Source organism: Amia ocellicauda, chromosome 23 (genome assembly GCF_036373705.1).
Source record: "Amia ocellicauda isolate fAmiCal2 chromosome 23, fAmiCal2.hap1, whole genome shotgun sequence".
NCBI classification, from domain to species: Eukaryota; Metazoa; Chordata; class Actinopteri; order Amiiformes; family Amiidae; genus Amia; species Amia ocellicauda.
Window position 1 is genome coordinate 11,111,404 of NC_089872.1, and position 15,770 is coordinate 11,127,173.

A 15,770-nucleotide genomic window follows, 5' to 3' on the forward strand; every position below is an offset into this window, starting at 1 on the left:
ATTTTATTATACGAGTTGACATCAGCTCACATGAGTTGACATCAGGATATCCTGAGGTAAATTAAGGTTTGTGTATTTTCTCTTCCGCTGTTTATGTATTTGAATGCACAACAAAAGGACCCTTTTCCCCAGAATTGCATTAAAGTCGATTTCACTATGTTGATATTATAATTATTGTTCATTTCTTAGAAGACGTATTTATCCAGGGTGACGTACAGTTTTCACCAGAAACATTTTCAAAACCTTAGACAGTTCAGTAAATATAATCAGTGCAAAACCCATTTGAAGCATGCATGGTACAAATAAGCTAATGTAGGCAAGCATAATAGGTGTGGGGGGGCATAGGAACAGGAGACGTTGCAGTGAAGTATTAAAAATACATAACTAATCAGGAGCATAGTCAACATTTCAAGCATTATCAGCAACGGTCTATAACGTCACGGTCCATGCATCCATAGTAAATCACACTCTGTATAATTTGGCGAGCTTCCATTTATAAGAACCACAGTTAAATCCTTTTAAAGTATGTCAAAGTTTACATTTATTCTGAGCCCAAATGTATGCACCGCGTTGACACCCCGGGGGTCAAGCAGGATGGTGTAATTGAAATGTATCGCCAGTGCAGGTACATTCCACCCTGTTTTTACCAAAGCAAGCAGATTACATGAGAGATCGTGACCTTTTTTGTGATTTCTGCAAATGTTTTGCTGACATTAGTTGCATGCAGGGGTTTGTGTTTTAATATTTTTTTTCTCGTCCATTAAAACAAAGAAATATCTGGAAGCTTGGAGATGGATTTTTGTGTATTTGGAAAAGTCTATTCTTGTTTTTTAAATACCCCAGTATTGTGTTGCCAAATAGATTGTTTATCTGTCATTTTTGAATTACAAAAAAAAACCGATATATCATGACTGGAATAATTATAACATTGTCTTCTAATATAAGTATTTTTTTAATCTAATCGGAAGCAGGATTCTATTGAAGTGCTTTGATTGTAACCCGGCACTTTAATGCATGTAGAAATCTCAGTTGTGATGGAGTTCGAATGTTCAGCTGTGCTCCTCTGTGGATACAGTCCAGCAGGTTTAATAGGCCTCTTCAAATTATTACCTGCTTTAGGCCATGACCAAAGGTTAAATCTTGTCAATTGAGTAATTTGGTTAGTTACCTCATTAGGACATCAGGTAGAATTTAAAAAACAGGAGAGGCCTGTAGACCTCGAGGGCAAGAATTGAGTAACGCTTGTTAAGAGGGCAGGTCTAGATCGATGAGGATGAAATGGGAATGGAAAGTATTTTATTAGTTGGTTATTGAAACGTGGAAATGATCAATCTTGTGTTTGATTCGTTTCAACATGTTTGCAAACCTACCAGCAGACACAATAGTGTGTGGCAATTCTCTTCAGTCTATTCTACTGAACTCGTTCTTCAACATTCAGATTACCTCGCCACATGATTTTTAATGTGTTTAATCAGGATACATATGCGAGGGCCGTACAGGCTTTGAGATAAAAAGAAGGCATGATCGCATAAGAACAGAATGTGAGCCGATCCTCTAATCAGTAGTTATTCACTTGGTGTAATGTAGTGATCCTTTGCACAGAATTACAGTGTGGATCCTACCAGCTACTTCCCTCACTAATTACTATGATGAAAGGAAACGTTTCTGCCACATTATTTAGGTGGGGAAAAAAAGAATGTAAGCACGTTGGGTTTCCGCAACTTCTTTTATGTGGAAAACATGTACAACTTGAAATACTGATACAGGGGCTGATAATACATGACACTTTAAAAAGCCACATTCCTTAAAATATAAGGTTGAGGAGTTCAGCTAGTCAAGGCACATATATTCAGTTCATATTTTTCAGATTCTGTTGATATCACGTTGAAATGTTTAACTTCATTTGTTTTAATTTGACAAATATTTGATCATTTAGAGTAGTTTAAAGAAGTGTTTGCTTCTGAAACCAGTTTTTTCTTTCTAAAAGAATTTATAAAATGTATATGTATTGTGTGAATATTTTTTACCCTCTTGCAATATAATGAGCCACATCATGAAAGCATTTAAGCTCGCATTTCAGTTGTCTCCTTTAATGTGTGACTTGCTCTGTTTGAAAAAAGTGAGACCTAAAAGTAAAAAGTTATAATAAATATTTTTGTAAGAATCTATTAATTACTGTTAATGTTTTTATGTGTGTTGTCGTGCATTCTTTTTCTTCATTTAATCAATTCATATGTATTGGATTTGATTATAGAAGAATGGCACGGTGAACGGATGCTACAACAAACAGAGCTTTAAGGAGTCATTCGAACAGGCTCCTCTTTATGTTGCTGTCCTCACCTACATGGGCTTTGGAGTTGTGACCCTGTTCGGTTACTTAAGAGACTTTCTGAGGGCCGTTGGCCTTGAAAAATGTCACCAAGCACGAGAGAGGGAGGAGCAGAAGGTACGTCTGATTACTATCTTTAAACTTTCATGTTGGAATTATTTACACTGAACTCCATCACCTTTGTCCCAGTTTGGGGAGGAATTGTCTTTTCAGGCTGTTTTTTTACTGAAGTGCATGAAATTAAATTATCACATTCCCATGGGGACAATGCTATGGTGTTCTGTGTTTCTAGAATGTCTTTATGTTGCCTTCACTTTCTCTGTTTTCAGTAAATATTTGTATATATTTTAATTTCTTGTCGCAGATCCCATTACAAAATGTTTCTGGTCGATTCGCTCTTGTTATTACTGACGATTTGACATGCCAGCCCACTGCTCTGGCAGAGTGAAAAGACATATGAAGGCTAAAAGTGGGGAAGGGAAAAGGAGATGTGATATGCTTAAAGGCATAATGTTTCCCCAGCGAGCTTAACGCTTGTTGTTTAGTGCTGATTTGCCGCCTGTTCGGCACATCACAGCAAACCCCTTAAAGAAGCCATCACAGAATCAATTCTTGATGGAGTGTATGATTAGCATGGCAAGCAGGAGTCGACGCAGAAACAATGATGGAGAATTAAACCAGACTTCTACTGTTAAATAGGACATGCAGTACGCTTGAACATGTAGATGAGTCACAGTACTTTTTAAGCATGACAGATCTTGCTAATCTCCAGTGTGCTTGTGTCTGACTTTTGTGTAATTTAATGTACGCAGGCATAGGTGCCATTCCTTATATTGACACTTTAAAGGGTCTATTGGAACCTGACCAAGGACATAACAAATGGAATATATATATATATATATATATATACATTTTGCGCTTTGTTCCCTCTACTAAAGACATTCATTCTCCCGTCAGCATTTACACGAGCTTCCATAATTTCAAACAAGACTGCTTTGCTCCAGGCTCAAGGTTCCACTTCTCCAGCTGTTGAACAAGCTTGTCTTCTGGTGTACTGCTGTTTTGACGAAGGTTTCACAGAAGGTTTTATCTTGATCAGGGTATTTCAGTTCTCCAGGGAAACAAGTAATGAACTCCTTGCAGAAAATCAGGCTTTTTAATGAGTATGGGAGGATGTTGTACAGCAATAACTATTTCAAGAAGCACATTGTCTAATCTCTCCTTACAGAGTTGACATCATTTCAGTGTTGCTCCGGAGAGAAGTGTTTCTGTGGTCACTGTAGCCTTTGTTGCTCTTCACCATAGTAACAATAGACATATGTGCAAGAAAACAGAAGTCCTTTAAATACAAAGGGGCACGCATCCTTTGACCTGGTATAGCTAGGTTACATTGTCTTCCTAACAAGGACTAAAACCTCCTTTGCTAAGGGGTGTTTAATTAACCTGACCCTATATTTTGAATTCCATGCTTTGTATGTTCCCATTATCTGTGAACAGTGGAGGGTTCAGATATGGGTTCGAATGCATGAAATCCAACAATAGCAACGCGTGCATGGTTGAAATTCTTCTTTAATGATTTTACAGGACTTTGTCCCACTTTACCAAGACTTTGAGAACTTCTACACACGCAATCTATACATGAGAGTGCGAGACAACTGGAACCGGCCCATATGCAGTTTACCAGGCCCTCTCTTCGATATGATGGAGAGGGTCTCTGATGACTATAATTGGACCTTCAGGTATGTCCGTTTTCAACAGGCATTAGTATGTATTCTTTCAAGGCATTAGTACGTCTTCTCTCTCACAGATCATGTAACAATCTCAGATGTCATCTACAAAACATAAAAAAGGGATTAAGATGTACTGTGTCTTTATTTGATGTTTGCTACTTATGCTTTGCAGACACACAGGGAGGAAAATTGAAAATGTAATAAATATGGGCTCCTACAACTACCTGGGCTTTGCGGAAAATAACGCCAACTTCCTGACCACAGTAGCCGAGAACTTGCAAGAGTATGGTGTTGGGGTCTGCAGTACCCGCCAGGAAATGGGTGAGTGCTCTCAGTAGCTGTTGTTTTTAGTTAAACGGGTAAGTGGTTTCCTTGTATTTGTGTGTGTGGTTGGGTTCAAAACAGTTTTTGCATCTTAAACATTTAAATGTAGCACTGTGGTATAGTTACTGTTGGCAAATTACAATTTGTCCTTTAAGTGAAGCCCGTATCATGATTTGCTGCCCTAATAACCCATTCTATTCAGCTGAAAGTCATTTCAGATAAATAAGTTAACTTGACAGACCTAATGGTTTATTTATGTTTCGTTTTGAATCATTTGAACTTTCAAGCTGTGGGACATATTAACAATAGCATTTTGTCGCCCTCTATCCATTCATTTTCAATATTTCTTTCCTGGAGTTTAAAAATAAATAAATAAAGTTTTCCAAAAAAGTCTGGGTTGACTGTTTGTGGTGTAGAGAGGTTCTTCCTAAACTGACAATTCACAAATATAACAGAATTACGATGTGGTGATATGAAAAGAGAAGGCGTAAATAACAGGATATCTTCCCTGGATGTGTGGTCTCCAGAAATAGACCTTTCGTTGGTTTTCCTGTTTGAACGTTCTGGTGAATGTGTAAAAATGGCCAAACTAAGCACTCCAACAATTCTTATTTAAATCTTTGCTGCAGTGTTAGATAAAGTTAATATCTTAGTCTTTCTCCAGCAATTTATTCGGAGGCCAGGCCTTTATGTGGGACAAGACTGACATTAAATTTGAAAGATTACGCATAATTTGAGGCTAACTGAAAAAGAACTGATAAAGACCATAAATGTTCGATCAGCCACAGCAGTTTAACAAAATGCAATCATGGGCATGTAGACTCATAATGCTTGACTTGTCTGGTCATGTGAAATGTAGACGGTACACTTGGCTACATTTACTATATATAATGCTTACATATCATTCCAGATTAACAACAATAAATATACAATTACTTTCAGAAAATGAGGCACAAGTCTTTAAATCTGTAGCCCTTGGCTAAACACGTGATGTGAATGACTTTTGATTTACTTAATAATTTAATTTAGTAAAATACCAATACATTTTCAAGATTATCAGGTCTCGGGCACAAGATTTCTCAGAAGAATAATTCTTATGTTTATTGCTGTTTTCCTGTTTTATAAACAACTTGGTGCCATGCTGATGTTTCTTACCACAGTAAGACATAATCTTCGATTCTGCCAGCCCAGTTTATAACTGGATACACTGCTGGCACAAAACCATTTCAAACATTTGTTTAACTGGAGATTGTGATTAGGATGTTGGCATCTGTTCAGTGTGTCACAGTGAGCCTTTTGTTATCTGGTTTTGTAAAGTACACAAACCCTTTTTAAATAATAAAAACAGACTTTTCCTACTTTTTGAATCTAGGCATATTGAATTAGGTTAACCGCTTATTCCTCAAAAATATATGTGAACTTAGTGTGAGACTCCAATCTGATGCTTCAGAATTCAAGAAGGTTTGTCTTTTGCAGGACTCAAAGTTTTGAATGTACAGTGTCATATTGAGTGTGCTTTATTCAAACCAAAGCATGGATCTTGTATAGCTGGAATGCCTAATTAAATCAAAACATACGCACCAGTAAATATTCAGATACAACCCTACCAATCTGGAGAAAATAAAGAATAAACTAATCCATGATGGCATTTTTTTTTCCGAGCCACAGCCCAGAAACCAGACAAAAAAAACAATTGTGTACGAATATATCGATCTTCCGCAGCACAACAAACATATAATGAATAGCGTAGTAGGTGGCAGCAGCAGTAACAAGCATCTGAATACTAGAAATGTAACAAGTAAGCTAAGGCAATTCATACAATGATGGGAGCAACAACTCTATCATAATAGATCAACAATCATCAAAGCAGCAGAACAATAGCACTTTTTAGTTAGCCAGCCAGTTAAATAAATGATGTTTGCTTGTATCCTAGTAACTGTGGTATTTACCGTTTCATTCGTATTGTATGCTTAATAAGATGTACTGCCCCACAGACACAGAGTGCTATTTTATTTCAGGTTGTACAATTGTTTGGATCATATTGTCTGTTTGTATTTTATTATAATTTGTGTGTTGTGTATGATCCTTGCTTAGACATAGGATACTGATGGACCCTGAGTCTTGAAAACAAACAACCACATTGATGTAGCAATCAGTGATTCTGATTTGGTTCCGTATTCTGGGCAATTCCGGTTTTCCACTCTAATTTGACCATTTTAAACAAAACAGTTTTTCATCAATAGCCTTTCAAAATCAAGCCTTTTAATATTTATTGAAAAGTTGTGAAAAGTATAGTTGGTAGATGAAGAATGCCACCTGTAAAATTATATGTTTATATTTTGTTTAACTGACAAAAGCAAGGAGTCACTTGAGACAGATGTCCACCCCCCTCCACTCACACACAAACAAAACAAATCAGGTCATCATGTTCCCACAGATGCATTTGGTAATATTCACTATTTCAAAATGTTGAGGTACTGTTTCTTTGTTGTTGTTGTTCTTTTTAGACGAGCAAATGAAACTAGGACACAGTAGGGACATCTTGTACCCTTTTAGAGCTGGCAGAAAAGTAGTCCAGTTTATGTTACAGTATTGTGACATACTTTTTTAAAATAATCTCACATTGAAGCTGCAGTTTTAATGTGGCAGGATAAAAACGTTACAATATTTTTAAACAACAAGATGAAAATAAAACGTATTGATTACCTGACAATAGTTTTCCACTCATGAATATTACATTTATAGTTTCATGTGTATATCAGTTTAAATTGTGAGGCATATTGGCATATTGTTTTACCAATTTGTGCCATATAGTGAAGGGATTTAGGTGCATATAGGTGTGGTCTACCCTCGATGTCTGGAGTGTACTGAGCATGTCAATCTTTAAACCAATGATTCATTGTATAACTAATACCTTTGCAATTACTTTCATCCAAGCTGATAAATTGGGGTGAATTATGCACCAACAACTGGTTCTGCAGAATCAGTTACAACTTTGGAAATACATCTCAAAGCCTGGAGATTAAGGAGGTTAACTTCAGTAACCTGTATGGAGTAGATCACTCACAGATCGTTACAGAGCCTGGGCCTAAATGGACAACCTCCCAGTAACAAGTATATTTAACCACTAGACCACCCTGCCTGCTTTTAACATTTAACATTTCTCACGGACATGAAGAATTTCAGTGTTCCTCACGTTTATTTGCCCTTTTGCAGATTGTGATTATCCAATTATTTCCTCACGTCAAGTCAGTTTTCATATTTAAATCTGTTTTTTTTACTTTTGTTTTTTACTTTTTTTTTCTGTCCTGACATGTTTTCTCAAAGCTGTCTTTCTCACGATCAGTCATTTCATTTCCATATTCAAGGGTTGACAAATCTCTTGATCATCATGACAAAATAACAGCCTTGTACACGCGTTCTGTCTAATGCTAAGAATATATATAGAAAGAGATACATATTTACTTAAAGATAAATTAAGACGGACAGCAAAAATCATGGTTTATATTGTTTTCTGAGACTTAAAGGAGCAATACTTGGATATGTTATATACTTAAATACAGCATTGGCATTTGCTCACTGAGGAAGTTGGCAGTCTTTATTTAAAGACTTTTCATTGTACATCAATGATTAACGGACTCAATTTAATGTCTCGCAAACCTGGTACGATGCCAAGATATGAAGTAGTGACGTTTATTTTTTTCCCTCACCAGAGAAAGCTCCAAACTCCCATTGTTCAAAGTTAATTCACATAAATTTACAAGAATTTACTTTCAACTTTGTATTGGACACAGTTAAACTTTGTGTAGCAGAGACTCCAAAAATAAGTAAAAAATTAAATAACCTTTAACCCACGTGTCAGAGATGTATACACTGTTCTACAAATATTTCTCTTCCAAGTGTAGCCTTAAGTCAAACTGATTTGTTAATATTCAAAATGCCAGGGCTTTGCATTAACTCCCTTCTGTCCACTGGCGCCTCTGTAGTCCAGTGCCTGATCTTTTGACCCCTCTGACTTTGCATACCTTTTAGTATTTCCCAAGAATCAGTGGGAGATTGTGGAGCTCCAAAAATGAACTCCTTAAAAAACTGTCACCTTCAGGAGGGGTGTTGTAATAGTGTGGTCCAGTGATACGAGAAACTGAATATCAGTATTCAGAATATGAATGGACAGGACTTTGTCCCTGCTGTGGATGTGTTTTCCTGGTCTAGTCACCGGCATATTGCTTCATAGCATTCAGGCTAAAACAAAATGCTCAAAATGGGGAAGCGCTTACTAAGTAACTACATAAATATGTCTGTGTGCTTAAAAAATATCTTAGTTTGTGTTTTACGGTAAGAATGACATTAATTGCAATATTTGTTGCACAGCTTATTATTTGCCAACCGATAATGCGGTTAGTTTGAAAAGGGAGGTGTGAGGCTATTCAAGGTTGACTTCACTCGGTTATGAAAGACTAGGACGGAGTAGACTTTTTGAGCATTGGATTACTGTGCATTGTTGTTAGTAGAAACTACAACAATTTCATTGAATAAATGCAATTCAAAACTAGACTTAATCACTCTTGCCTTACCGAGGCTGATATTTACCGGCTGATGTCACGGGCAAATTGATATCTATAAATGGTTTTTGGGAACACAAAAAGTTGGACATTGTAGAGTGAATTGTATTACTATGCACTTCAAAACCCTCATTGCTAAATTTATTTTTTAACCTCCAACAAAATGGTCCTTGAGGGCTATGAATGGTTTGATTCAACAACATTACACGAACCTTGAGTTTGTGATACCATTATACTTTAAAAATTAAAACCTTTAATTTGTTCATATTGATGTTATTAAGTGCACCGGAATAATAAAGCAAGTTTCACATGTAGACCGTGGGAAGTTTTAGTAGGCATATATTTTTAAAATCCTACCAACCTTTACTGTTAGTCATCTGCTGTAGGATTTATTCAGATTTGATTTCAACAGGGAATCTGGATATCCACAAAGAATTGGAGGATCTGGTGGCTACCTTTGTTGGGGTAGATGCAGCCATGACCTTTGGCATGGGCTTCGCGACCAATTCGATGAACATCCCAGCTCTTGTGGGCAAGGTAGGCCTGTTTTTTCTGTTTATTTTTCATAAAACCACCGCTTTTTATAAGCTCTAGTCTTTGAAGCCCAAAGACTGACACCCACACACAAGACATAATTCACTCAGGCTTGGTAAAATATCACACCAAATAATAAACTGCACCATAAATGGTATTTTAAATAGAAACAAAAATACACTGGAAACAGTGTACTTTTAAAATGCTGCCTGCCAGCCTGCTTCAAACAACTTCAAGAGGCTTTGGGTAACGCAGCGTGTAGATTGCTATTAGGGAGCTGCAGAGCCGAGGGGACATTAACAAAGGCTTGAGAGAGTTTTTATTCCTGCAAGGAAAACTACAGAGAAAAAATCTTAAGCAGTAAATTTGCAAAATTGAATTACAAAGAAATAATTAATATGTTTATAAAAGGGAATGGGGGACTAAATTTGCAACCTTCTGGGGGCTGCGGTGCATGTTTATGATGTGTCCTTTGAGCTAAATTCCCTGCTGTTGACACGCATCAACCTGATTAGGATGGGAAGCCAATAGGGGTCACTATTGGCGATATCTGACGTCACTGGTACTGATAGGACCAGACAAGAAACGGAGACAGCCCGAGGTTGTGGTTTAAGTGACAGGGACAAGAGCAGTCTCCTCGTTTGATGAGACCCAATCCCTTTGTGGCCCAGTGTCGGTAGGGCTCAACCCCCCGGAGGCTGAGGTGTAGTATCTGGGCCCTGGCCTGCTGTGGCTGTTTGCGCCAGGCGTGTGTGGAAGGCATATTCCATGACGCCAAATTCACTTTGACAGCTGTGGCTGTAGGAGTCTGCCACCCCAGTGGCCACCCTAAGGAAACCCACGGGCCAGCTATAACTACATCAGTTCTTTCCGTTTGTCCCGATGGTAGGTGTAAATGCTCTGCCATTAAAAATAAAGGCTTTTTTCAATCTATACTGTACAGGAATGGAAATGTTTGCACACAACCTTATATATTTTATGCCAAATGCTTTCATTTGTGCGTCAATTCAAGTGTAGATTGCACACAAGTAAAGTATTTACTAAACTACAAGGCAAATGTGCAAGGAACTTCAACTCAAATATTTCTCCCTTATTATGAACTTCTGTGGAAAATGACATCCTTTAATTGAAAAAATGTAAACATGGATGGTTCTGTCCTGACCTAGATGCTTACTGCCAGGCTGCCACTACATTTGTTTTGTGAAGAGACTTAAAACCATGAGGTGAATCTACTGTAGACCTGACTGAGGTCAGAATCAGGCCTGCACAGCTAAAAAACATGTAATATAAATGTTGTTAAATCACTTGGAGTATTCTGATCAATGCCTTAATGTTGTGTGTGTCTGTGTGTGTTTTGTTGTTTCAGGGATGCCTTATTTTAAGCGATGAGTTAAATCACACATCACTCATCCTAGGAGCCCGGCTGTCAGGCGCTACAATCCGAGTGTTTAAACACAACAGTAAGTCGATCAGTTTCCATGCATTAAACAGTGAATAAGGTGGATGTTGGAATGTTTTTCGGCTGCAAGAAAACTAATAACATGTTTTAAATTGTTTTTTAAATCTATTCTGTTTGTCTGTCCTTAATTACATGAATCTAAACACTCTCAAAAGGAGGGAAGATGTATTAAAACCACCATATCTTTAATTATAATTGCAAATTATGTTTGTTCAAAGACTTGAATGAAAATGTCCTTGCATTATCTCTTGGTATCCTGTCTCTATGAGGATATAATGTAGATATTTCAAATATTGTAGTCATACACCACAATTGGGTGTAGTTATTATTGTAATCATACATAACTAAAGCAATATGACAGTCCAGACATTCTCTTCAGTCTGTTCAGTATCAGTGTGTGATCTATTCTTGCTGCAGCACAAAGTAGAATATTAACATCATAAGGTTGGTTAGCTATCGTGCACCTCTGAATGATCGGGGTTTATTTATTAATTTCAGTGAGATGAAATCATGTCACACCTGGAATGTCTCCATAAATCATAGCGACCTTGGGAGTCAGAGAACAGGGAACATGGAAGTTCAGACTGGAAATTCAGATAATCAGTTACAAGTAAATTTAGTTGGAAGCCTTATATTAGAATCAATATATGACATGATGTTGCTGTTACAGTGAAGATTTTCCATCTGCCATTTTTCCATCATTCACACTGATTTGAAGCTGAACTCCTACAACATAATAGCATGGGAAATGTACACAGAAATAAAGACTCTTTGCTGCCTCAGGTCATAATTGTTCATAAATCTTAATATCAGTTTTCGAGGTGAACGCATACTAGAGACCTCAGAGGAGGCAGTGCAATCTATCCAAGCGAATGGAAACTCAGCTGGTAACAATACGATCCTGATAGCATCGCAACTGTCATAATTGCAGTTTCGTTGCTGTGTTTCTGCTCTTGAATACCACATTTGACAAAACCCTGGGAGCGAAGGGGCGTGTTTGTTTCCAGCTAAAACTGATCAACGGTTGTCATTTAGCTGGATTGATGGTATCTTGTCAAACCAGCTCAGATTCTGTGTTTCCTTTCATGTCCTTTGGTTCTTTCAGTTTTCCTTGAAAGTGTGAGATTTAAAGAGTAATTGAGCTATATGCTGATGTGGCTTTAGCACAGTAAGAGTGTGTAAGTTTACAGATTTAAGAAGGTGTTCATGTGGGCACTAACAAATGATTGACTCAACTTAAGTTCAACTATTCTTTATACTGCATTTGATGACTACTGTAAAATGGAGTTGGCGTACATCCCTGTTTGAATGAAGTGATTAGGGAAACCATTCAAATCTCTGAGTGGCTGGACTATATTTTAGTCTTTTTAAGCATTTTAAATGCAAAGACACAAAGGCCTGGGTTATAATCAAAAACATAGCTTCGTCTGGTAACAAACATCCTTTTTGCTTCAGATTTTGTGATTGACTGTGTGGAATTATGGATGAAAAGCCTATTTTAATGCTTTAACAGGATAATTACACCACAGTCTCTTGTAAGAGCTTTTGAACAATGTATCTGGGTTTCTTTGGTTGCCATTATTTTTACTTTTGGACGGCATAGAGTTCATGACCACATTGTATTTTTTTCCTTTTCATTATTTCATAATTACAGCTTTCTATCTTGTCTCTAGTCATTTTTCTCATCGCAGATTTTTTTGTTTTGTTGTTATTCTCTCAAAATATGGCTATTTCTCATGGCTCCTGTCCTCTGTAGTTTCAAGTTTTCAAATGGAAAATAAAGCAAATGGCAACTGTTGAGCAATCCAATATATCTTACCTGTTCTAGATAACCAGCTACTGCGGTATTTCTTTCTTTTGCACGTCTTGTGAAAGAGCTGCTCAATAAAAATCAAAATAAGATTTCATAACAGCTGGTAAAAAGTTGGAAGCGGTGTGCAGGTGTTGCTAGGTGATGTCTCCCACTCCATTCTGTAGTTTTATATTAGGTTGTTCAATTTCATGATCGTTCAGGTTAGAAGCTGTTAATGATCGATCTAGGGATTTGTTCAGAGTAGTATAGCACTCTCACACAGTCAGTTCTCACGTTTACTTTTTGCTAATTGATCCCAGAACGTTAGCAGTTTTTTTTTTTTTTTTTAAGGATACCAGAAAATCCACCACACAACCCCCACCATCTGCTGTTTTGCCTGTTTAATGCAATTTCTCTTTTTATATTTACTATGCCTGAATTCCCTCGCTATGAAGTGACAATAGTTTTTGTGTTTTAATGAAGGATTTTCCAAACACATTTGCTGAACAGTTGATTTGTTGTCATCTAACTGTGACAGGAAGTAATTAATTTCCTCATCTTTCTGTTCACTTCAGACAAAGTTCTCCAATTTAATGTCAAAGCATATGTATTACCTGTACTGCTGTTTATCTTGTTCTGCAATCTCAGTGCCCCCCGCCCATTTTTAAACAAGATGTAACTGAGGCAATTCAGAAGCTTAAAAAGGCCTTTTGTAACCAGTTATCGTGCTGGTATTCTGCTGAGTGACTAAACAGGTCTGGCTGCAGTCTGATCTCCAGTAATGCTGCAGGCAAATTGGGTAGAGCCACAGCGCAGGAACTCAAATCCGCTGGTCATGATTTATGCGGTTAACTGTTCTCTCCTGGCTTTCTTCCCAAATCTATTGTTGTACCCAGGTATTGTTATGGTGTGTATGAGAGGGTGAGAACACTATAAAATAATTATCAAATAAATAATGAAAATGGCTTTTTCCTGATGGATATATGTGGTATATATTTCACGAATTAAGTGTAAGCCATTGAATCATTATAGGACTTGCATTTTAGCAGTCAATTTAATAGTCAATTAATCATTAGTTTAATCACGTTTAACAGTACTATCAGCATTGTCCATGTATACTGTATTGACTTTCAGATTTTTTACATTAACAGTAAATGGTCAAACATGTATGGTAAGCAGATCACTTTTCAGTTTGTTAAGCAAGATATCAGTAATTAATCTTTTTTTTTACTTAAAAGGGCTGTTATAATTTTAATGCATTTAGGCAGAATATCTAGCATTTTAATTGGGATTTTTTTTTAGTTTTTCTTTGATGAATTCGCTCTGAGAGATCGCTTGTAGCTTTAATCTCTGATGTGAGAAGAAACTCATCAGTGTTCATCAGATAAGGCACGCTAATAAACTAACTTGAAAGGTACACAGACAGTGGTGGACTTTGGATCTGCAGATTGGTGAGGTTAGGTTTAAAGCTTTAGAATGTAATTGACCAGAATTGTAAAACTTTAATCTGCAACTGTAGGAGGACCCAATAGAGGGATGGAAAAGATGCATATATATAGTTTTGATTTGTTTCTTCCCACAAATGTTACCATTTTAATAAAAACTTGGAACAAATTTCGAACTTGGAGCACCACGCTTGTGAGAAACAAGGTCATCTGTATATTATGTGACAGTCTTTTAAAACATTCACATTTTCCATGGCAGTGTGAATGCAGTTGAAGTTTAAAAATGCAATCTTCACATTTGAAGCGTTTTATTGAAAGCTTTTGCAGTAAATCCATGAAGTTGAAAGGCATTCATGAAATTGTTGATTGTTCTGAACAAAATGTGGAACAGAAAGCTACTTGGTTCGAAGTAATAGAATTGATTTTGGAGACAGTCTGAGACAGTCCACACCATCACGTATTGGGGGAGCAATGCACAGCAGTGATACCTATCCTTATTCATGTGTTTGACATTAGACTTCAAGAGCATGACTAACCAATACAAGGTACCACACAAATCTGCACACTAAAGTGTCACATACATACATGCATGCCTTTTCATATTTTTTAAATGGTTCATAAAACCATTTAGATACTGTGGTTAGGGTTACAAACAGATTAGTAATGGTGTGAGTTGACCTTCTTCATTCATTTTCTATATATCAATTAAAATAAAATAACATGTTCCTCTTTGAAAGACAGAACAGTCGACATTTAAATGAAAGGTTTTTCCTCTTCTTGAAAATGATAGTTGCTCAAATGGTTCCATCTACTGGATGAAACCAGAATAGCAACTGTTCTGTTCTGCCAGAGTAAGCTGTTACATTGAATATTAATAAGCAATTCATTTTAAAATGTATCATTATCCTCACTGCTTTACCTCCTGCTAGTCCTTTTTATTTTTGTAGAGGCCATGCAACTATTATACATAGTCTTGGTGGCTTGTTTTGGTTAGTGTTTCCATGATCATGTATGAAATGCACAAAATCTCTGTTGTTAGACATCTTTTTCATTTCATTTCAGTCGGTTGAAGGAAAAACTATGTACTTCCTGAAATAAGGGTATTGTCCATTTGAGAGTTCAGTTGTAACCAAATCCCCTGTGAGGAGACAATGGAAATAGTGGTTGTCGGCAGAATGCATTTTGTCAACCCCAGCATTGCCTGATTCGCTGGAAAGAAAGAAAATATATATAATCATCATTTCTCTGGGATAAAATGTTTAAGCTACACATTATATTGTTTTAATTGTATGTCCTGAACATATACTATTTAACTTTATTATTTACTCGAGCTATTCTTAAAGGAGCCCTTTCTGTAATCGATCCATCATGTACTGCACACAAGCGCAAGAGATATGCATCATAGAAGGAAAAATATTGAAATATTATAAGAGCAGAACTCTTAATCTCATACTAAAATAGAGTTAATAAAACGTAGTTCATAAAAAAAAAATCTTGTTCTTTGTTGCTTTTATGTTCCAAAGACAATTGAGATTTACATTGTAAACGTTAGTCTGAATACTGCTTGTTTAGTGTTTTGGGGAGATTACACAGGT

General features: G+C 36.7%; 1 protein-coding gene across 1 annotated transcript in view; it reads left to right on the forward strand.

Annotated features, from left to right (window-relative positions):
• Window positions 1-15,770, forward strand: part of sptlc3 (serine palmitoyltransferase, long chain base subunit 3) — a 29,815-nt gene that overhangs the window by 1,689 nt on the left and 12,356 nt on the right. Inside the window, exons 3-7 of the mRNA XM_066697386.1 lie at window positions 2,255-2,446; window positions 3,914-4,068; window positions 4,232-4,380; window positions 9,358-9,482; window positions 10,846-10,939. Coding sequence (XP_066553483.1) covers window positions 2,255-2,446; window positions 3,914-4,068; window positions 4,232-4,380; window positions 9,358-9,482; window positions 10,846-10,939 — 715 coding nt within the window. The remainder of the gene's footprint in view (window positions 1-2,254; window positions 2,447-3,913; window positions 4,069-4,231; window positions 4,381-9,357; window positions 9,483-10,845; window positions 10,940-15,770) is intronic.